This window comes from Amphiura filiformis, chromosome 8, assembly GCF_039555335.1.
Source record: "Amphiura filiformis chromosome 8, Afil_fr2py, whole genome shotgun sequence".
NCBI classification, from domain to species: Eukaryota; Metazoa; Echinodermata; class Ophiuroidea; order Amphilepidida; family Amphiuridae; genus Amphiura; species Amphiura filiformis.
Genome location: NC_092635.1, coordinates 31440876 through 31465591, shown reverse-complemented (window position 1 = coordinate 31465591; position 24716 = coordinate 31440876). Strand labels below are relative to the sequence as shown.

The 24716-nt window shown below is 36.6% G+C and overlaps 2 protein-coding genes across 3 annotated transcripts in view; both read left to right on the top strand.

Annotated features, from left to right (window-relative positions):
* LOC140158956 (germ cell-less protein-like 1) overlaps positions 1–8107 on the top strand; it is a 30906-nt gene extending 22799 nt beyond the window's left edge. The window contains exons 8-15 of the mRNA XM_072182249.1: positions 397–481; positions 1264–1395; positions 1720–1789; positions 3360–3441; positions 4015–4076; positions 4652–4735; positions 6230–6317; positions 7407–8107. Coding sequence (XP_072038350.1) covers positions 397–481; positions 1264–1395; positions 1720–1789; positions 3360–3441; positions 4015–4076; positions 4652–4735; positions 6230–6317; positions 7407–7565 — 762 coding nt within the window. The 3' untranslated portion in view covers positions 7566–8107. The remainder of the gene's footprint in view (positions 1–396; positions 482–1263; positions 1396–1719; positions 1790–3359; positions 3442–4014; positions 4077–4651; positions 4736–6229; positions 6318–7406) is intronic.
* Positions 8108–20879: 12772 nt separating this feature from the next.
* Positions 20880–24716, top strand: part of LOC140158955 (uncharacterized) — a 40760-nt gene continuing 36923 nt past the window's right edge. For both annotated transcript variants that reach the window (XM_072182246.1, XM_072182248.1), the window contains exon 1: positions 20880–20952. The gene's annotated coding sequence lies outside the window, so the exon portion shown is untranslated. The remainder of the gene's footprint in view (positions 20953–24716) is intronic.

Below are 24716 nucleotides of genomic sequence, written 5' to 3'. Positions count from 1 at the left end.
CTTTTTATGAATTTGATTTAAATTGTGTTTTATAATTCCTTTTTCTTTTAAATATGTTTTTGATGTAGTAATATATTACTTTGAAATTGTACATAGATATATATTTTTATGTTGTATTAATTAATGTGTAAATTTTGATGTTTATAAATTGTAAATTGTGTCGCAATTCAGTGTTTTAATACTGCTATGACATTTAATAAAAAAATATACCTGAAATAATGGTCTTGCACGTGATGCGTTTCAACAAACCACAGTGCACGATTTTGAATAATGGGTCGTGGCGGTAATAGAATTTAATTTAGTGAGCTCATACATTTTTTTTTAATCAATAAAGAATGTTATAATTTTTTCTTGTGAAATAAGATGACCATTGTCTTTTTTTTTTCATTATGACAGTTTGTATTTTTACATATCACTCCTTCTTGGACGGGAGAATATAAACAAATAGGAAAAGATGCTGATGCTTATTTCAGAAAATTAAGTAAGTACTTTTGATATTTCAAGTATAATAAATTTGAAATAGTCATATAATATTCGGCAGTTCATTTTTAAAATCATTGTGAGATTATAGAACAGTAATATAGGACATTCTATACACAAAGTTTTTGGTATTATTATGTATTCAATTAACTGAGAGACAATGGATTAATTTGGTTAGTCCTTTTTTTACACAAAATTAGGGTTAGGATTAGGCTTAGGGTTAGGATTAGCTAACACAAAATAATTACATGAAGGATCAACCTTTAATTGTCTTATTGAAAACTAATAATCTCACAAAGAAACTTTTTGTATATCCTTAGACCTAACACACCAACAACAATTGCTGCATGTCATACGTTTTATGATTTTCTCCAAACCTGAAAATTTTTACATAAATCTGACATAGTTGTATTCATCAAAGTTTTAACATTCTAAATAGGCTTAACTTTTATATTGAACCAACAAATTTGGAGGTAATGAGGCCCAAAAGTTTCCATAATTAGGTTCATACCAACCATAAAAGCATAATCATATTTTCAAGTTAAAAATAAATAACAATGTGTCTATATTAATTAAAAAATTTGGTTGTGATTCAGTAAGCTGAAGTTGCACTACATTATAGCATGTCTTATATATTTGATGCTGTTGTTTTTACTAAAATGCAAAGAGCTTCAAGGACTTCTTAGATTTTAAGTGAATCATTGTTGTCCTCAGGAACTATCATAAGTTGATATTTTAGACTTAGCACTACAGAATATGAAAACAACTGCTTCTTTGTTTCAGAATCTGGTGAATTTTTGGAGTCTGATAGAGGGAAGAATTTCCTGAATCTCTTCCAGAGTTTAAGATTAAACCATGTTATTAATGACCAATCTGCTGTCAGGCATCTTGAGAGAGACAAGATTGTACCAACAGGTCAGTATCTTCACCTCTTGTACTCTATAGTTTTGTGTTATTTATGAATATTGATGAGCTTATTTGCATTTTTGCCTGAAATGCCATTAATCCACTCTGCAGCCTAAACGGAATAACTGATGGATTTTTAAAAAACTAGTTGGGTGATATACAATGTAGTATGATAACCTCTTCTGCTGTATGGCTTGCTAAAATATTTTTACATGCAGTTTTTTGCATGAAACATTTTTATCAAATGAAAAATAAATAAAAAAAATGATCAAGTGCACCAAGTGCTCAAATAATTTGCTTAATATTTTATACCCTATTTTCCCCTTCCCATAGAATGGTTATTACCTGTATACAAACACCAGTGGCAATGTATGTTATCGTTGGAGCAAGGACAGGATCAAGGGTAAGAAATTTGGTGTTTTTTTATAATATCTGAAATGTTTCGAAAAATGGAGGGATTGGTACTTACTCAACTGTGGGACTATACTCAGAGGATTACGGTAGTGAGTAATTTGTACATAACATTTCCAATCTCAAAATGATAATATTGATATAAGTTAGCTCAATCAATAAGATGCTGGACTTGGGGGCGTGCGAGTTTGAACCCGTGCACCGGTGATACCAGTTTACAGTGTAGATATACTGCATCTGATTTCTAGTTGGGAGTAACACCACATACACATTTCACACAGGCAGTTTCAAATATTGCACACTGACCTAAACCAGCGGGGCGTATACTTAGAGAATAAAGGTATTGGTTTTAGCCCCTGGAGTGCATCTATTGTCTCATATAACACGGGGGACATCATTATTTTAAGTAAAACAACGAGGTGAAGCCGAGTTTTTTTTACGCCACAAATAATGTCGCCCGTGCTATATGAGACGATAGATGCACGACAGCGGCTAAAAACAATACCTTTATTCTTATTCTTAAACACTTCAATTCAAATAGAAATATCATAAGTATTTCCAATTTTAATCAAATTAAATCCTACATTTTATAAGGAACTACCTAGGGCTTTAAATCGATCAGTCCCGTTGTTGCTATGCGCCTCCGATTGGTTCAAATAGCGAGCACGCGTATCACATTGATGCACACGTGCTGACCCATGTGATATCGTGTCATATCACACGGGTAAGAACCAATGAGATTGCAGGAACGTTCTCAAGTATTTAAGAAGGATGCTTAGAAGGGCAGTTTTTCCACATGATGGCAACGCAACTTCGTAAATGCACTGAAGGCACTCTCAACTTGAGTCGAGACAGTATAGCATGTAATTCTTCTGGGTAAGGAACGTACTGCTGGCTGTGGTGGATTATGTTGTGGAAATAAGAATAGGTAGTGTTTATACAAGTCTTAGCTGCAAAACCTTGTTTAATTAATATTGAATGTCTTGATCAGTAACAACCTGAAAAGTATGCAGAGGCTATGCGGGATTGCCATAACACAATGTACGTCACCAGCTGCATGTTATATATTAAAAAGTACATTGGGAACATTTGTGTAAAGTTGTATGTAAATGCTGCATTAAGTCGGATTCAGACTCCACACTGCATTGCGATGCGATTCTTTTAAAACTGGATTTCGTCCACGATGAGAGTTGAAATTTGTTCAACTTATCGCAGCCGTGCATGCTTGCGATTGGCTACTGGAAAATCAAAGTTGGCAGAATGACCATTAAAGGAGATGCAGGCCCACATGCTTTATAATGATCGCAGCATCATGCAATGAAATTGATATGTACATTTTAATTTCATCACACGGTGCTGTGATGTTTTAAAAGCATTGCAGTATCGTATCCCACTGAGATGTGGAGTCTTTAATCACTTTAACACTTTACTGGGCAATACATAACACCAGCAACATGACATATTACTCATTGTAAATAAACCCTACATGCTGCAGTGATCAGTGCTTCTTTACTGTTTATCATTATTGTTGGTATTATTGTAATTGTTAATCTTAATTACAGACCAACAACAGAGACTGTTACACCGGAGCAATTCTTTCAGCATTCCATGCGATGTGGACGGGTAATGACTAGGGACACAGAGGTAGATTGAAAAGGGATTGATTAAAGTAAAGGGGGGGGTGCATTGTGATGCACTTCCATTCATAATTGTCATATAAATATTTATTGTGTCCTAAACATGTTATGTAGGTCACTATAAAATGAAAGCGAATACCACAGTGGTTCCTCTCGGTTTCATGGGCTAGTTTGTTCAGCTTACAATAGGCAAATATATTTGTTTTTTGTTACTGTATGCGTCAATATCCTAGCGGTACCTCTTTTCTTATCATAAATAACGTACCGCTTGTCTTGAGTCTCTAAAATTCCAGTGGAGTAACTGGATTCCTTGCCCCTATAAAAATATACATAACTTTTGTTACCAGTGTGTTATTATTTTTTTTTTTTTATTCAAAAATAGTCACAAATTTATCAAGGGGTGTAGTACCCCTTTAATGCAAATGAGCACACACTTTAAATGGTTTGCTGGGTGCATGGAAACGAGGGAAACTATTTTGCCCTACATGAGCGACATGCAAGCATAACAAGTCCTCTTTGGGTCTAATCTCTTAATTAGTAATAACACATCACTTATCTCATTCATTTTTTTTTATTGCAGTACTGCTGGAGATGGACGGGCTATAATTACGGAGTAGATTTACTTGTCAGCTTTGCAAATAGGTTAGTTAATATAATCGTCTGTTGTTAATGTGCCAGAAATTTATACATTCATTGGTCCATTCAACCCGAGGCTATAGGAAATATAGTGATTGAGTTCTAATAATTACAAAGTGTTCTAAACACTTGAAGGGACTATGTCAGATTTCATTAAAGGTATATGTTTTTCCCTGTTTATTTTTACATATACCTTGTTCGTATGTACATACAAATAGCTATCAGAAAGAATTAAGCATACATTTTTTTGTTCACTCTAGCATTAATAAAAAAAATAATAATAATTCAGCCTGAGGCTGAAGGAACTATAATGATCAAGTTCTAATAATTACAAACTGTTCTAGACACTTAAAGGGACTTTGTCAGATTTCATCCAAGGTATATGTTTTTCCCTGTTTATTTTTACACATACCTTGTTCGTATGTACATACAAATCGCTATCAGAAAGAATTAAGCATAAATGTTTTTTGTTCACTCTAGCATTTTATAAAAAAAATCAATAAATAAATGTCTTGAATTGTTAATTGTAACTGTGCATTTCAAAATGTACTTTTCATTATATCTAATACTTCCTCTTGCAGGTTACTGATCTTCAGAAGAAACACAGTCACACATCCAGTCACAGCTAGTGTTAGTTTGCAAGCACAGAGGAATATCATGTTTAGGTAATTACCTCCCCACCCCCCACCCCCACCCCCAGCTCTTTTGAGTGTACAGACATTTTAGAGATGCCATGCAGTTTCACTCAAAAAACCTGAAAAAGCATGTGAATGCAGGCCAAAAAGCCCCAAAAAGGGTGGAAAATAAATAAAAACACAGGAATTTGGACTCACAAAAAACCTGAATTCAGGCTAAAACCTGGAAAGTGGCATCTCTGATTTAATGTGCCTTGCAGTGTCTTCATTTGTTGGCAAGTTTGCTTTCTGTGAAGAATAAGAAGTGTATTATTTTATTAAATTTCTCCAGCAACAAGTAATAAGCAGTTTTAACTTATTTCATATTCAAGAAAAAAAAACCTATGATTTTCCTATTTTTACAACATTGAAATATTCATTAAAATTGTAGAAAATACGAGCTAATATAAATGCACCCACCTCCAAATAAAGTGAATCAATCCTACGCAATGTGAACGCATTCAAAGGAACAGCCCAGATTGTGTGAGTACAATTATATATAGTGTATGAATGATTATATATCGCCAGGGGTAGCAAATAAGGCCAAAAAAAGTTGTTGTGTTGCCCTTCATGGCTGGGTCAAAATTCTGAAAATCTAGGCCTGTGTTTTTTTGGGTTTTTTTAACAAATGATTTTTTCATCTTAACCCAAGCCTACTCCTGGATCCCTCACATTCACTAAAAAGATTATGCCCCAAGCCAGCACTCTGATTGGATAATAGATAGTAAAATTAGCCGGCACTCAACTTGGGCTAGCTATAATCCTGGTAGGACCAACTCATTGAATCCCAACAACATACTTTGTCATGGATGTTATAAAATAAAATATTCAACATTGAGTAGAAAATACAGCAAGCAATATGCATTTTACTCTCTTCACTAATGTTACTGTGAAATAGTATGTATCAAATGGTTGAGTTGGTAAAAAAAATCAGCCTGGTTGAACCACCAGATTATAAGCTTGTGAAGGCAACATGATAATTCTTTTGGCCTAATTATAATACTGCAAGGTTAGGCTTCCGAGAAATATGATCAGGAAACAGTTTCAAGTTATTTTTGGAAACAGTTTGTATTGGTTTATAAAACCGTGGTCAGGGTCTTAGCTAGCCTACCGTCTGGCCGTCATTTTAGACGGCCAGTTTGCTCCTGGGACGGGCAAAATTAATGCCTTTGACAGATGCTATATCATAAATTGTATGTTTTGAGAAGCTAATTGACCTTTTTAGTAGACCCAATTTGTATAACAAGGCCATATCAGCACATATTTGAACTCTTTGAACCCCCAATGGGCTGTAGATGTCTGGTAAATATTTTAAAGGTCAAATTAGGACAGGCAAATTTATTCAAATGACGGGCAACCCTCAATTTCTAGCTAAGACCCTGACTGTGGTAGGAATGAGGTAGTATCATTGTGTATGTCGGTCACTTCTGCAAACTTATTGCAAAATGAAATAACTTTTATTTCTTATTTTGTTTCACTTTTTAGGGTGCGGGTTGTATCATATGATACCCAAGGCCATGTACTATACCAAAAGTCAAGTGACATTACAAGTCTAAGTTTAGGGAGAGATGAGGTAGGTATGCTATTTAACATGGTGTGATTTCAGCCCTAGGAAGTAAACCTCCCCCCTCATATAATAAACTGGGCTAAAAAAGAAACTTATAATTTTTCACAAGGTCATATCTTAAAATCATGTGAATAAAAATGAACCAAAATTGCACACAGGATTACTTCAATACTCTACTCTAAACACTGGTCAGTGAGTAACCAAACAGTTGTCTAACTGACACAACAGCAAAATGCACTGACACATAACAGCTTCCTGGACCACATTCACAACCCAATAATTGGCAAGAAATATGTAAGTAAGTGGAATTATGTGGTACAAGACCTGTTTTTTGAAGAAAGTGTGAGAAAAGCATTCTCACATATTTCTTTTGCTGCATGCCAATTACTCGCCTGTGAATGTGGTCCAGAAACCTGTTCTGTGTCAGTGCATTTTGCCGTTTTGTCAGTTGGACACTGCTTGGTTAATGACATGTGTTTAGAGTAGAGTATTGAAGTAATCCTGTGTGTAATTTTAGTTCATTTTTATGAACAGGATTTTATAATACGACCGTGTGAAAAATTATAAGTTCCTTTTTGAGCCCAGTTTACATAATTATTTGTATTTCTTGTACTTAAAAATGAAGCTGTAATTGTTATAGTTGAAAGTAATATAGAATTTTGTGACCATTTTAGGTCAAATGTAACTTGTTCCTTAGAAACACACTTCTTAATGACAGCAATCTTTTGAAAATTGAAGGTTTTGTTTCAAAGTGATGATGCTACTATTTTACCTTTGAATTTGGCATTTTGATGACCAATTTGTCAAAGCACAAGTTTGTAGCGCGTTCTATAATAATATGTGAATGAGATCGCAGTATGTGCAACTAAAATGGTAAACAAGTTTTGTTCATTTCAGAAATGAACCTCCAATAATGCATTTGACAAATTGTATATCAAAATGCAAGGAGGGATCTAAAAATGTGTTAAATGCTTTAAGGCTCACTGAATAGAAAATACCTTTAATTGTGTTGTGTTCATATAATGGTTGTTGTTGTGTGCAAGTTTCATACAAAAATACTTATAACATTAATATTTCCCCTCTTTGTATATTCAGGAAATTGTAGTATTAAACATTGACCGTCATGCTCCATTTCCAATGCGCGTCAGTGTTAATCTTCTATGCATGAGTCCTAGAGAGGAATCGAACCAACCACCAGTACCTGAACCAGAAGCAGAACCTGATAACATAGAGGATCGGCCAGGACCAAGCTAATAGTATACCTATATATTACTGTATTATTGGAAACCTTACTCTATTATTGCTATATATTATTGGATCCAATACTATTGGACTGTCTCAGGTTGATTGGTGGCCAGTTGTTAACCCTGCAGCACATTAAAGCCATATTGCAACATTTCCAGATTAGTATTTCTTTTCCATAAAATGTTATCTTTTATTGTCAGATACGAGGGGGTATCCAAAAGTTTTTGACATCACCCAGAAGTGAAAGAGCTATACAGATGAAATTTTGTCAGTGTAATAACTGGTCCTTATGTACATTATGGTCCAAAAATGGTCTCATAAGTATGTTTACTTTCTTCACAGGTGGCGCTAGATGGGCAATAGGCGCATAACCTGCAAAATGGTGAAAATTGAGGCACGCAGTGTGATTAAGTTCCTGCATTTGAAGGGTTAGGCCTACAATGCTCATAAATCTATGATGAAATGAAAGCAATCTACGGTGATGATTGCCCATCACATGGCACTATTGCTTTTTGAAAAAGGAATTTCCAAACTGGCCACATGTCCCTTACAGATGACGATACCCCCTTGTATGTCCCATTTTAATTTTGAGCCAAAACACTGAGGTAAAGCAAAGAAAATTGGAATTTACTACCATCGCCAATGTCTATCACTTCTTAGGTTGTGCTACGGCATGATCCTTTGATGTGTGTATGACCATCTCGCATGCCATGTACATACTGTGTTATGAACATCGTGTACGCGTTTGACTAATATTTCCACCGTAATAATTAAGCAACGGTTCCTGCGTTTTATTCAAAATCTTAACAAAACTACAGCACATAAAGTCTGATTTTTGCAGGATATGTTAGTTTAATAAAGTTAATTACAATCATGTAAAAAAAACAAGAATTTTGAAAAATATTGAGAGAGTCCTCCTCAGCAATGTTACAATATGGCTTTAAGCCTTGATGTGAACAGATTGTGAACATCACTAGATGTTCATTGTAACTGTAAATTCCTGCATGTTGGCATTCTGTACAATTGCTACTATAGTCCATTTGGGTGCCTTGAGGCAGTGACGTCAATGCATGCTCCAGTGGGCTCGGTATTAAGTCATGTGTGTTGACTCAAATGTTCAAAGGTAGTGCATCTGTACGTACCCAAAGGAACTGTGACGATGATGTCACAGCCTTGAAGAAGGCAAATGGACTATAGTCTGTCTCATCTGAAGTTGAGAGTGACACCATGTTGGATTTTGCAGTGGCAGATTCAAATCAGGCGTGCCAACCTAATACTGTAGGTGTATTAATACACGGATGTAGAAGGGCGATTTGTCCCTACGCTGGCGACGTAAGTGCACTGATTTGAATCTGCGAAATCCAACATGGCGTTATTCTCAACTAGAGACAAGACACACTATATAGGAAAGTTCAGCATTGGCAGACATTCACATCATTTAACATGTAAAAAGAATGGGGTCCGCTACAAATGAGGTATAAATGTTTCATAGCTTTTCATGGTGTGATTCAATCAGAACCCCACTTCTGTGTTTACGATATGTTCTTGCTAAATTTGCAAAAAAGTGCTGAACTTTGCTACCTCGCAGTAAGTTTGTTTGTTTATTTATTTTTACAGTTAGTAGGCAACATTAGCCAACTTATTTCCCAGTTTGGTCATGTGAAAATGAAAGAGAATGATTAGTTCCTTTTAGGGCTCATATTGAAATTCCCTTACACAGGACGGTGTGCGCCATCCTGCAGTTTCCTATGCTAGCCTTCTTTTGTTAAAATCCTGTGTGATTTATAACACTGCAATTAGCCACTTAAATTAGGAGCGCGCTTTCCTGGGTTGTGCGATGAGCCATAGTCAGTTTGTTTTCTTCCCATTCGTCACGGACCACTTCAAAAGGCAGGGTGTATCACTGATGCATATAATCCATCTTTATAATCCTTTTTATGACCGAGCTTTCCTGAGGCGTGGGCTTAGCGAGGGGAATCCTGCCTTCTTTCTGTGTGAAAGCGTGGTAGGGTATTTCAATATGAGCCCTTAGTACCTGGTACCGCACATGTAAGAGAACAACAAAAAGCAGACACTATAATCCGAGACTGAATTAAAAAAAACTATTTAGCATCTGATGTCACTGTCAATCAAACCCCACACGACCCTTGATTGGTTAGTTGCATGTAAGGTTGATTCATCAGGTGCCTTAATCGGAAAAAAGAAATCACAGAAAATGGTGAAAATTAAGGTACTTTTCAAAGCCAAAAAGAAACTTTTCTAGGCATTGTTGACATGGTACCTTCAGGAAGTGAAGTTTCCAATTACTAAGACCTAACTTTTGAGAAAGTTTGTATGTTTGAAGGTGCAAAATTAACATTAAGACACACTGTTTCACTATTTCGTTCAGAAATTTCAATCATTACGACAGCTTGTAAAAAAAAATCTTCTCTGAGTTTGATTGACAGGTGACATCAGATGCAAAGAAATATTTTTATCTGTAGCACTGATTTTAAAAGAACTTCAATTAATCACCTGTATATGTCCAATGGTATTAGCAAAAAAAAGTGATGTAACTATGTATTTCATAAAGTAACTACTTTTTTATATAAACAAACAACTAAAATACTGATGACTGAAATTCTGTGAGTGCAATGGTTTTCTTCACCATTTGTAATCAATAATTAAAATAAGACATAATAATCTGTTGATTGCACATTTAACTTTTGATCCACAACTTCAGTGCTCGAAATTTTAAAGTAGTAGGGTGTTCAAATCAACTAACCCTCATCAAATTTCATGAGCTCAAAATCAAATTGTAAACATTTAATACACTGGTCTACATTTGTTATACTTTGTAAGACTTCAGGCTGATTCATCAACAACAGGCAATGCTAAGGGTTTATGTTTAAGATAGCATTGAGTCCACCTTACTGACATTGGTAATAAAATTTCATGGCCCTACAGGCTTTTAGGGTAGTGAATAGGCAGCCTTGCAGTGATTTTCATAAGGCATGCCTTGTTTTGATGTAGAGGACAGACTCTCCTCGCTAATGAAAGATGTAGTGCCATCTGAAAGTAGGAAGAAAATATAATTCAACCATGATGGGGGCCGATCAAGTTACCAAGATTGTACAAAGTGTTGGGGTCAAGTATCTAGAATGTCACTGATCCCAAACTTGGGTTACCAGTCTCAATATGAAGGTCAAAGTTATATCCAAAAGTTTTGAGTTCAGATAAAAAGTTTGAAACTCTAGTAATAAACTTTGGATCAAAAGTCAAAAATCATTCACTAATGTAATACATCATATTTTAAATGCTTTATTATAGAAGATAGTCTGATCCACAACATCATCCCCACTTTTTTAGTCTCCATCAACATGGCGATTTTGACCCTGTGAAATATTACGGCTGAATGATGTTTTGTTGAATTGTGTAAGCCAAAATGTGTCTAAAGTTGTGTAACCCACTTATGGGAACAGATTAATCTCAAGAAACATTATTCTGAAGGATCATTACTCCAAAGGTTCATTACTAAGAAGGGTTGTTATTTCAAATTTACTACAAGGTTTGTTTATCAGAAGGATCAAAATTCCAAAAGCTTGTTACTCTAAAGGTCATTACTCCAAAATTTGGAGTTTTTGATGACCCTTCGGAATACAAAACTTGTAATTTTGGAGTAACGACCCTTCGGAGTAATGAACCTTCGGAGTAATGATCCTTTGGAATAACAAACCTTTGTAATAACAATCCTTCGGAATAACAGTCCTTCGGAATAACAAGGCATAACCCGTGTTATACACAAGGTATTCTATGAGGTCATCAAATGCACATATTTGACTCTTTATGGATTCGAATGAAGTTACATGTAGTTAATGGTAAAGTCTATAATTTGATACAGCCTTGAATTCAAAGAATGTCTTGCTGATTTTTCCCCATTTAGTGTTTTCTTGGTGTTTTCTTTTTTATTCCCTTATGAAGGGCTAGTTACTTTAATTTTTGCTCACAACCAATTTGCAAAGGGCAGGTGACCTGCACAGTTTGGCTGTTGGTAATATTTACCCCATGCTTCATGAGGATCTCATAGGGTGTGATTGATGAATTTTAAATAATGCTTTTGTTTGTTAAGTTTGCTTTTTTCTGTGACATAAAATCTGTTTTTTTGTTGTTGTTAATGCTAAGCAATTATAGTAATGGTGCTATTGCCAACTGTTGTACAGTGTAAATAGAAATATTTATATATTATGATATATTTAAGCATGATTTGGTAATTTTTGCAATGGTTACATTGAGACTTTCAAAAACATTGGTTCGCCTCAAGGTCGGTAGTTACGTAGGTGCGTATTTCTCTGGCGCAGTATTGAGTCATGTGCGTAAAGTTAATTGCATGCATACAAGGGCGGTTTGTTGGCATGCTTGTAGCGCAAACCCAAAAAAGGCATTAATGTCACTGCTAAGCTTGTGGTTAACCAAAAAATAGTAGTAGAGAGGATGTAAGGGTTTCTGTGACCGACACAAAATGTTATTAACATTAATGGGAAATATAACATGACATATTATTTGGGTGTGCCAAATAGAGTAGACTTAAAAGAGTACATCCAGATGCTGCCATATTTGTGTCTCGCTCACGGAGAGCAAAATAGTGTATCTCCGGATTATTTCGCCATGAGCCCAGCAAATTTGGATTTAGAGTGCATATTCGTTTGTATCCTGCATCAAGTGGGTTGTGCTGATAGCACACGCTAAGCCACATGCATAAACCTGTGTAAGGGACCGTTCACAAACACTTGGGGGGCCTGATGCGAAAAAATTTCATTGCACAAATTTTTTCAGGCCCCCACCCTTAAGAGGGTCAAAAATGTTAAGGGCTCCCCCTTTTTGCATCAGCCCCCCCCCTAACAAGTGTTTGTGAACGGTTCCTAACACTTGAAGATGCAAATCATCATTTGATTTTGGACCTTTGCTGATAAATGCCGTAGGTACACTATTTTGGTCTCCAGGATGTGACAATCCAATATAGCGGATTTACCATAGTGATATGCACTGGGCTATTTGGAGTCCCGGGTTTTAAGTCACTTTTGGGTGTGCACAGGACAGCCTGTGAAAATAAATGTATGGTAGAGGGGATGGAAAGGTTGCTGTGACCAAACTTAAACTGCATTACATTTATGACCCACTCCAACAAAACCCGGAACAAGTCACCAGACAGGTTTTTAAGTTACAAACTAGGCTTCTAAAGATGACATTTCCATTTAAAAAAAATCAAATTTTGAAATTCTTAATTTCATAGTATTTAACTGTGGGACTAGATCCTTGAAAGTATGTATTAAAAAGAGGTTTATTTAATCAATAATTAACAGTTGAGTTAGGATAATCCCTATTCAATCTTATGTAAAGAAGAAAACTTATTACCCCATTTCTCAGAATATCAATTTGGCAAAAATAAAGGCATCATTTACAAAATTATCCATATCTTGAAGTATTGATGCTATTTACATCATTTTGGTATCACTTTCAAGCTTATTGTCTATAATCAAATTAAGTATATCTTGGCCAAACTGGAACATGCGCGTTGCATCCATGTAGTGTACTAAGCGTGTACGCAATGTAAGGCGCGTGTATACTTTCTTCTATACCGCGCTATATTTGCATATGTTTATCGCGGAGCCACTAGCATTCACAGTGTTCCAGTTTGACCAAGAAATACTTAATTTGATTATAGTGCTTACATTTATATTCAAATCATGAATTGTCAAAAATGCGAATTGTTCCTTGTTTTGTCAGAGTGGGTCAAATTTTCATATTACTAATATTGATGTTGCATGTTGCATTGCACATGACCATGTACTAATGTATGTTGTAGGATTAGGGATGGATCCATTGCAGTTTGAAACTTGGAATTGATCAATTCCATCTAGAGCTGGAAGTTATGATTCTATGCAGGTTACTTCATGGTATAGCTGTAAATGTATATTTACGATAATTGCGCAAAGAAAGGAATTTGCACGTATCGCATTTAATCATGTAATGTACTACATCTGGAAATTAGTCGGTATTGTATAGATTTAAAAAGATATACGGTAATGGTATGGGCGCAAACATTGAAATGTCAAAGTGTGGTTGGGATATTTGATATCCAATAGATATTTTATATTTATGAAATAGATATATGGTTTGGTGATGTGGTGAAAAGAGTAAGTTTGATACTATTTTGATATTTATAAAATGGGATGACAGGTGAAATAATTTGGTCAAGTGACTGGAGATGAAGAATATTTTGTGTTTTGGAGCTTGATACAATTATACTGGGAATTTCAATTGAATGAACACAGCTGCACAACAGTGTGACGATCTTCTGCATACACTGTGTGATGAACGCTTGCTTGTGCGTGACGCAGAAGTAAATCTGACCATGCCAACTCACTTGTGATTGGTTAATGTTTTAATTATTGTATCCAAGGTCATGCGTTCGCGTTGTAATTTGAAATACGCGATATTTGATTGCGGTTGGGTCAAATACAGCTGTTGAAAGCTGTGTTCATTCAATTGAAATTCCCAGTATAGGTATTTTGAATTATGAGTATGGTATAATATACAAATATTGACTGCTATGAGGGGCATTGTTAAAATTATAGGCGCAAGGTCATGGCATGGTTTTGAGATCACCGCGGGCGTATGATGTTAACCATGACCCGAATAAAGCAGTCAATATTTGTTTTATATACCTCATTAATATAGATTTTTGTCATCTGATTAGTTAAAAGGCCTATTTTATTGTTCATAGGCCATGATAAAATTTACAAAGAAAGTTTTTCGTTATGAACCGATTGCGTCACCACAACTGGCAGGCAGCACGTTGGCACCACGTAGAGTTTGATCTCACAAAATGAGCAGAAAGTTGACAAAATATTTCAGATTTTACTTCCTTATTTTGAATCATACCAAACATGTTCAGGTTGCTCATTCCTTATGTCTTCAAAATCGGTATTTCCTCCAGAAAAGTGTTTGTTTTCTATTGAATGTGGTCATGTGTAGTGGCCTTTATCTTCTATACACGAATCCGACTTGACACATTCCTACACCTCACTGGCAACCATAGCTGGGGGCCTTCTATCCATTTTACACGACGCCAGTATCACAGGCGTACAGCGTTTACCGCTCCTGTGATGCGGCGCAAGTGCTACGCGCTCCAATGCACTCACGATAGTGGGCGTGTCGCAATCCAAACAAACTAAGCTAGTTTGGCACGGATGGCCCCCAGCTATGGGCGACTTAACCCTGACCATCGCTTGTCTCGTCGGATTCATCTATAGGTCCCTGGTGACTTTATGCTCATTTTGTAGGAGCATGTCATATAAACAAACTGAGGACAAATGTTTTTAAAATGTAATATAAATCTACGCTCACTGAATTTTTTGGCAAAAGCCTGTCAAAATCAAAACATGTACTAAAATGATTGTATTGTAACCATTTAGTGACCATTTTATGTTGCTTCCAATTTTGTGCTTCCATTACCACCTTTTGTTTTGCCATATGTCAGGTATATAGTTGGTGAAACAGATTTTCAGTGAAACAACATATAGATTATGTTCGTTCCATACAAATGGTCGTTGGCAAGTGATTAAACATTAATTGTTAGTGATTGTACACACGTTACCAGCTATACAATTGTGGCCAAAATCCCAGAGTGAGTTGAGATCCAGCAGGTCAACTAGTAGCAATGATAGTGATTATACAAGCATTGCCAGCTATTCGGTTATGATCAAAATCCCAGAGTGAGTTGGGATCCAGTAGCTTCGACTGGTAGCAATGGTGATTGTACAAGCATTACCAGCTATTCAGTTGTGGTTAAACTCCCAGAGTGAGTTGAGATCCAGCAGGTTCAACTGGTAGCAATGATAGTGATTGTACAAGCATTACCAGCTATTCGGTTATGACCAAATTCCCAGAGTGAGTTGGGATCCAGTAGCTTCGACTGGTAGCAATGATAGTGATTGTACAAGCATTACCAGCTATTCAGTTGTGGCTAAAATCCCAGAGTGAGTTGAGATCCAGTAGCTTCATCTGGTAGCAACTTGATGCTGACCATGCTGGTGACTTTATAATATATATCAGCTAGTTGTTTTTCAACAGAGTGAGTGAAAAATATCAAAAACACTACACTGGTAGAGACTGCATAGTATTATACAGTCATTGAGGATCAATGTCTTGTATTTACTGTTGGAACTTTTAACCAATGGAGTAGGTGTTATAATTACCACTAATCTGATGACCAAAATCTAGTTCCTAATTTTTGGAAATTGTTCTTATTTTCCTTACTTTAAGGTATTCGATAGCAATGTTAGCACATATTTTATTTTTTTGTGGGACATGAGAGCACATCAGACATATCAAATTGCATTCTGAATATGCGGAATGTTCTTCTGATATCAAATAATTTGATTTTTTTTTAATTCCCGATATAATACAAATGGCCAAATTATTAAAAATTGATATTTCTGACATTCAACAGTCCTCGAAATAAACTATAAATCTAATGATATGTACTTGAAGTGTATGTAGCTGGGAGGAAAAGCTGACCATCATTTGAAAATTTTGACCTTTTGTATACATTTTTCCCCCAAAAGACCTACAGTCTTTAGGTCTTTTGGGGGAAAAATGTATATCTTCAATACGGATGGTCAATATTTTCAAATGATGGATGGCTTTCCTCTCAGCTACATACAGTTTAAGTACCTAACATTAGAGTTTAGTTTGAGAACTAATATTAAAATACCAAATATATAAAAAATATCAATTTTTAGTACTTCGCCATAAAATTTTTATTATATTGCTAATTTAAAAAAAAATTATTTGTTATTAGAAGGACATTGCTCATATTCAGAATGCAATGATTTGGTGTGTCTGATGTGCTCTCAGGTCCCACAAAAATACTGTTGCCTTTCAGAAATGTTTAATAGTAATTGCTTGAATGTGAAATGGTGATTTTTATTTGATCTGATGACCAGAATGTAGTTTCTCAATTTTGAGAAATTCTGATTATATTCCTGGGGTAAAGTTGGGGTTTTCTGTCAAGAATTTTGGGCTGCACATATAAATACATTTTTGACCACATATTGTTTTGGTATATTCTGATAAATGATAGTTGAACGGTTTTCTGCCAAATGTGGAGCTCTCAGCAGCTGCCAATATAGTCATAGGTACCCAAATTACATGTAATTACCACTTAGTACATGTATGCTAAAAATTTTAACTGAAAAACACTTTTATTTATCCTGGTAGCTCTTATTGAAATTGTAATAGTGCTAATTTTAAAAACATGTATGTAACCATGTAGCCGGATGTACGGAGCCTTGCAACCCATCATGGCTTAGTGTTGGGTGTGTTTTCCATACTATGGTTACATTTGGATTAAAGACAGTTTATAATACATGTCAACTCTTACCTGTTTACATCTGCCAAAAGTCAAGTGATCAACTTAATTTGTGTTAAACAGATGTGTAAACAGATAACAGTTTCTGTGGCTATAGCTTGATTATGGCCATGCAATCATAAGATGCCCAGTGTTGTAAAAATCTCATTTTGGCCAAAAATGCACTTTGGGCCTTTTGGCACTTACCCTTCGATATGATTATCACAAAATTTGACTGCTAAGATTGCAAAAGCTGTGATCAAGTAAAATGAGAACAAAGTTGAAACAACAACAACTAAAATTTTTGCAGGCATTGTGGAAAGAACATTTTAACGACTGCAGTATGAATGTTGAATGAGTCTATAGAGTGTATGCAATAAACCAACCGGAATTGTATAACCATTGAAATAGCAGCCATGCTGGAGGACAGTTTTAAGATAACTTAAGATGACAGAGGGACAGGTCTCTAGATCAATTCCACGACCATTCATACCTTCATCACACATTTTATTATATTATCATGTGAATTTTCCCGTGGTACCTTATGGAGGAGAGAATTTTATTTAAATGAGGATGACTCTGTTATGAGTGACGGCGTATTGCATACCCTCTATAAGGCTATGAAAATAGTCTCAGAAGACTGCCCACATTGCTTTTAAAAATGCTTGGTATAATAGATTCATGAGTTATACTAGTGTAAAGACTCCATTGAAGGATTAAGTAGCTTATGGAATAAAGCTGTATAATCCTTCAGTGCAAGATTTCTGTGCTAGGCTAATTCTGTGCTCTTAAGACTTTTACAGGAAGCATAAACCTTCTACATTGTATCATGAATAAATGATCAAAATTTGACCCTTAAGTCCCCCCTCAAAAAAGATGACACCCCGCATAGTGCATAGCTCTTTTCTGCAATGAAAAAGAAAAGAGAAACATGTGTATTGTTTAATTCCACCATTTTCTAAAGCCATTTGTATAGCCCAGCTGTCTGTTATTGCTATCATTTTGCTTTTCAGATTATTCTTGATTTGATCAAATGTGACCTGCTACCTCGAAATGGCAGAGCGTAGTTGTTAGTTTCAAGACGTCCTGGCTGCTGCGTTGGTGTTCTTTATTTCAGACGCTCCTGTTCAAGCCAATAGTATGTCTGTATGTCTTTTGTGAATGGGGGCACAATGGGCCATTCACAAAGGACATACATGTACTACTCGTACAGGTACGCCACAAAGAACATCAGCTCAGCAGCCAGGATGTCTCCAAACCACCAACTTGCAACCCCCGGGCTTGCAACTTTACGCTCATTTTGTGGCACCAGGTCACAAATGTCATTAGAACCTTATTAACACAAAATTGTCAGGACATTGGGATTTAGTTTGTGTTAACAGGAATTTTAGTTACCAGGTCATTATAACATGTAAATGTGTTGGAGAGTGGAGACTTAAAAACACTGTGGTATCAGGTTGCCTGTGTTAACAGATTTTGTGGTTACTAGGTTCCAATAGTTACAGATCTGGACACAATTTTTTTAAAATTATTTGTTGAATGAAGCAAGTATTGTATGCAAAGGATTATTGTGATAATTTATTTTTAATAAAAACCAATGCAATAGTAAAACAAAAATATTATGAGTACTGGTTTGGTTTTATTTGTGAATGACATGGATTATACACTTTTTACATACATCATAATTATTATTTTGAAACAGGTTTATCAGGTTTGGTAATTACAAAATTAAGAGTTTTTGATTTGTCAAAACCAATTGAATTAACTAACTATTTGTGGATGATTTTTTCAGCTTGCGAGTGGATGTCCAAGCATTTTCGAAGGTATTTTGTCCTTGTAAGAGAACTGATCATTTTTTGTTTTATTTTTTGTATATTTTAGGGGGGGGAAGATAAGAAAAGTTTTTACGGTTGCCACAAATTTTATGGTCTGTCGGGTGTGGGCAAGCAAACAATTGTTTTTGGCCTTAGCTAAAAATTAAATTTGGAGTTATTACTCATTGGAGTCGCAGTGTTACACCCAAATTGTAAAGTGCATAAAATTTGTGGATTTGAAGCTCGGAGAGTACACAATCAAATACTTAAAACCATAATGTGTGATTTGCTAGCTCACAGCGATGCTCTCAATTTTACTTGGATTTCTACTTTTTGCATAATTATAATGCACAGTGGTATACTAAAATATGTAATACGATCAGCGAGCGTAGTACAGGCATTGTAGGCACTTTTCTCCCTTTCCTCTTCTCTTTTAGGGGCTGTGCAATAATTATAAGCTCGGGGGGTAAAATTTCTAAACAGCTCGCCAAAAATGGCTTGCCCCCCCCCTCGGCCCGTCAAAAATCGCTTGCCCCCTCTCGGCCTGCCATATATTCTTTGCCCCTTGCACATGCCAAATTTTTGGGATCCCAATTTACAAACCATAAATGGTCTAGATACATGTTGCGAGTGCAGCGAGCTGGAAAATTTGCATATTTACGCGTTCCCGTCAGTGTCGGCACCAGAAATTTTTTCGGGGGGGGGGGGGGCATTTTCACCTTATTTTGGCTAAAAAGTGGCTTTTCACCCCTCTTTTCAATTTTTCTGTGGGGGCAGAGCTTCTATCTGGGGGGCATTTCCCCCTATACCCCCCAGTAGTGCCCCACTGGTTTCTGTACTGTTTTCCTAAGCCTTTTAGAGCGTTTATTTAAAAGGCGCCCTATGAATGTGTGCCAAAATTGCTTGCAACCCCCCCCCACCCCCTCGGCTTGCCAAAAATTGCTCCCCCTTTTGGCTGTAAAAATTCCCCCAAAAAAAAAAAAAAAAAAAATTTACCTAATTATTACACAGCCCTTACTCCTTTCCTCTTCTTTCCTTTTTTATTGGGGGAGGGGGAAGGGATGGGCCCACCGCCCATTCTCAAGAAGAATGAATTAAATCAAATTTCAATCATCAAAAGGAAAATAATCTAATTGGTGAGATGGGGGAGAGGATAGCCCGGAGGATAGTAGTGGAGCTAGTGGCACTTCCCTGAGTGGAGAGGGTGGAACCCGGGGGTGGAAAGAGAAAGTTTCAAGATAAATTATTATGTGATCTGTTTTTAGTGGTTGGCGCCCTTGAACAAACAATTCCAGCCCTGAATTCCAGGCGGCATAGGACACGCAAGAGGGCGCACCACCAAATCACTCCACGATTTATGTAACAGTGAAATTCGGTTAAAATAGTCCACCGCTTATTTGAGCTTGTTTCGGCTTTATTTTCTAAGCGTATAGTCAAATTTTGCCCGTTTTCAGCTCATTTGCTTCCGACAAGTATATACATGAAGAATTCGGAGAAAAAGTCCCAATTTTTTATTTCAGAGTTGAAGTTCTGGCGCGAATTTGAACAACGTCCGGTTTCCAAAATTGAGTGATTTTTTAGGGTTAAATTTGCACAATTTTTTCTTTGCGGCAAAATAACAGAAAAAGTCGGTGGTTAGCAATATATTCCGTTAAAAGAATAATATTCTACACATGATCAGCTTTAATCTGATACCAAGCTTTATAGTTGAAATACGTAATTCAAGTGCCAAAACGAGATCCAAATGTAGGCCTTTTACCGTGTATTTCAATGGGCGCGTTTAATGGTGGTGCGCTCCCGCAACACGGACGTACGAGGCTGGCGAAGATACAGGGCTGACAGCCCCATTCACAATACACGGTTAGCGATTATAAATGGACAATTAACATACTTGCAGTGGGGTACTTTGCAGAACCCCAACGGTTTTAGAGTAAGATAATTTTGCTTTGACACCACATAACAAATTTAGAATTGTTTGTGAAGATTTCATGATTATGTGTTAATCCAATGGCGACGTCAAAAATAGCGATATCGCATACACCATCATCTGCTGAATTCCAGAATTTAGTCTAGCGCCCTCTATAATAATTAAAGTTTTCTGACGACTTGTTGAGCAAACAAATGATGAGTTTCTTCATGGGTGAGAAGACAAGCTGAGCTGACAGGAGTGAAGGTTGTTCATTTTTATGCGGTAAGCAATTGAATTTTACTATTTTAGACCCTTTAATTTATGATAGAACCAGTAGAGTTCACTTTGGTATAGTTTAAAACACTAGTGTTGTCAAAAATGTGTATTTATTCTCATGAAAGGAAGGGGCAGCAGACCATGCACTGATGCAGTGCAAGATTGAGTGACCTTCGTCCCAGGTTTTCACACTGACCGACATAAAATTCAGCATGGTTGCAGTTTCATGACTGTATAGTATACTGTGTTTACAATCTATATAATTCCTCTACTCACTTTATAGCATGGGTACACTGTCATTGGTCTTGGCATACTTGTTGTTGCTATTTTTATTCAAGTAAAGTTCTTGGTGTTTTGATTTTTTGTATGCTACACTTTCCCTGATTTTCACTCAGAAAAAGTAAAAGTTCATAGCTCATGAGCTCTAGTATAGGGCTGTGAGTGGAAAGCCAGTCATCTTCCTCATTTCTGCTCAGTGCAGTGGCAGGATTTTCAAAATTTGGGGTGCATGGGTCTCGATTCCTGGCCAGCGTTCGAAATAGGGCCGGTCAGCCGGCCATTGGCCTGTAACTTTTTGGCCTGGCCGGTAACTTTTCTGACTGGCATCTAGTTGCCGGCCCGGCTGGCCGGTAACTTTTTGAGGCATATTTCGAACACTGTTCCTGGCCTGACTATTCTAACATTTTTGGCTCGCTTTGCTCACCATTTATAAATAGTTACCCTATTTCCCCCTGATTGGGTGCATTTCCCATGACTGACTGACAAAAGTGGGGGGTGGGGGCATGTGCCATATTGTGCCATATCCGGCCCCCTTTGTGCACGCCACTGAACTGCTTCTGCTTGTATAGTGATTTTAAAAGCCATACATTTGCCTCAATATTTTTACACGATTATATTTTATTTTTACATAAATCTGTATTAATTTCTCTACCTAACCCTAACGCCCCAGGCAGGCCCAAGCCAAGGGCTTTTGGGGAACTGGAATGGTAAGGAGGAAGGAATTAAAAGCGAGAAAACAAACAAAGAAGTTTGTTTTGGTCGCAATATATATTTTATATAGTGCCCATGCGCTGACAAAATTTTGTTTCTAAGATTTCTAAATAGCCAAATTAAAACTTAAGTGTGGGTTCAAGGACATTGAACTATGTAAATTTTGGATATAGCTCAAATTGACTGGTAAACCAAAATTGGCTGTTATTCCCAGTCATGTTTTTAAAATCTAATTTCCTGAGTCCATGGGTTGTCAGTATGTAGGCCCTATAACAAACGCTATTTATAAAACCTGACAAGTGTACAATCAGGATTTGGCAAAACTGCAAATAATGGCTTACAAAGAAAGTTACACGCAGTGGTGGCCCCAGGAATTTTTTTGGGGGGGCAAAATTAACCAATTTGGGGTTTTTACTGGGGGGACTGGGAGGCAAGAGTTCTGACTTGCCTGCTTTTCTTTGACTGCAAACCTACATGTATACAGTGTACACATAATGTCTTCTCTGGTGTCAACAACCTAAGTTGTATTATATGATACCAGCACTTTTGTTTGGGAGCACAGAGAAGGTTTTCTATGTAGGCCTACATTTTACAAGGCATGTGATATCCTTGGGGATTATATACTTTTAAAATTATAATAGCTAATAGCACTTTGGTTGCAAGGTGAAATGTTCAAACACTCATAACATGCCTAGAAAAAGACAGAAAATAAAAGATTGAACAATTTAAATTTTCTAATAAATAGCACACTGAGTATCTCTTGATTGTGGCTGCTCAAAAAATAAGTAGTGTGAAAATAAACCACAGTATGAAGTTGATTATCAGTGTTCGAAATAAGGAAAAATAAATGGTTGTCCCACGGACAACCAGGTTACAATTTCTGGTTGTCCGTCTAAGTTTTTGGTTGTCTGTAGGCCTACAAAGGTGACTTTTGGCTACAGATTTATGGTTAATCCCGGACAACCGCATCAATATTTTTGGTTGTCCTGCGATTTTTTAGTTGTCCCGGGCGACGGACAACCAAAATTCGAACCCTGTTGATTATTCTTCTTCTTCTTCGATTGAGTCGGCATACTCAGACTAGATGATGTATATTCGCCAAATTTTTAAAGGTTTGTGTTGTCAGAGATAAACAATTCTTACATGCTAGATGTTTGTTCTGTTTCCAGATTCTACATCCAAAAACATAAACTAAGTATTCAGAATTGTTTGCTTTATTGTAATCTGGTTAATAATGATTGTATTCATTGTGGGATTCAGTGATTCCTGTCTTGGGAAATCTTCCTGTACACAATAAGTTGAAAGAAGTACTTACCTACTTAGCCAGAACCCAAGTGTTGATTGTTTATTCACAATTGTTTGGTTATTGATTGTAAACCACATGTATGTGAAACCAGACTCTGGTGAAACACAAAATCTAGACTGACATTGTATTGCTTTCAAAATCTATCAAGTTTGATTTGGATCAAATCAGATTTGTGTGGATTCCTGGCAAAATCGGGGGCAAAATGGAAAATGAAGAATCAAATTAACCTAGCATCGCTGAGTCAAGTTGTGAGTTGCTTGAGTATGACTAAATGTGACCGTACACCACGAATGAGCCGTAAATGTCCTCAATTGTATTATGCGTTACAGTGTAAAATGGGCATGAAGGTCATATTCATAGGTATTTCAATTTGGTGCTACGTGTATCTCATTAAATGAGGTACACGTAGCACCAAATTGAGGTACCTATGAATACGACCTTCATGCCCATTTTACACTGTAACGCAGAATACAATTGAGGACATTTACGGCTCATTCGTGGTGTACGGTCACAAATTGGATATGTGTTATTTTTTTAATTTTTGATCAAAATACAGGAAAAATGCTGTATTTACTTATTTTTGTCTCGCCTGATAAGGCAGGAGACTATATTATATAACCACTTTTCCGTATGTGGGGGTGTGTGTGTAGGGGTGGGGTGTACACAAATTTGGTTAAAGTTTGCCTTCCGCCAATTTTCTCAGATGAGTCGCACGTTCCTCAAACTTGGTGGGTGGGTGCATCTTGACCCGAGACAGAACCGGTTGTATTGGTTAGGGCGCAAGGTCACTGAGGTCATCCAGGGGTCATCTGAGGTCATGGGCATGAAACTTGGTGGGTACAGTCAACATTTAAAGCCAGATTTTTGGAACCTGTCATTTCGAGGTCACCAGGGGTCATCTGAGGTCAAATTAGTCAAAACTGTCCGATGGGCATGAAACTTGGTGGGTACACCAAATTTTTGGAAGGTCATTTCAGGGTCATCTGAGGTCAAATTAGTAAAAACTGTAGGATGGGCATGAAACTTAGTGGGTACAGTCAACATTTAGAGCCAAATTTTTGGAAGGTCATTTCAGAGTCACCAGGGGTCATCTTAGGTCAATTAGTAAAAACTGTTGCATGGGCATGAAACTTGGTGGGTACAGTCACCATCAGCCAGATGATTGTGCTCAGCCAATAACCACCAAATTCATTTACATTGTACCTCTACCAAAAGTAATCGCAAAAGCAGGAGGTAGCGAAAGCAGGCGAGACTCATGGTTCGAGAACCACCTTGTATATAATTTCAGAGATGTGTGCAAAAGAAAATCTCAAGCTATAATATTGCAGGTCAATACAAACACTTTCAACTGCACCAGAGGCTACAGGTTCAACACATTGCTCTTTCAAACTCTTATCATAGTACTCCCATCACATCTTTACTTTTAAACCCATAGGCCGGTATTCACAAAAGGAGACTAACTTTAGTCCTGGAC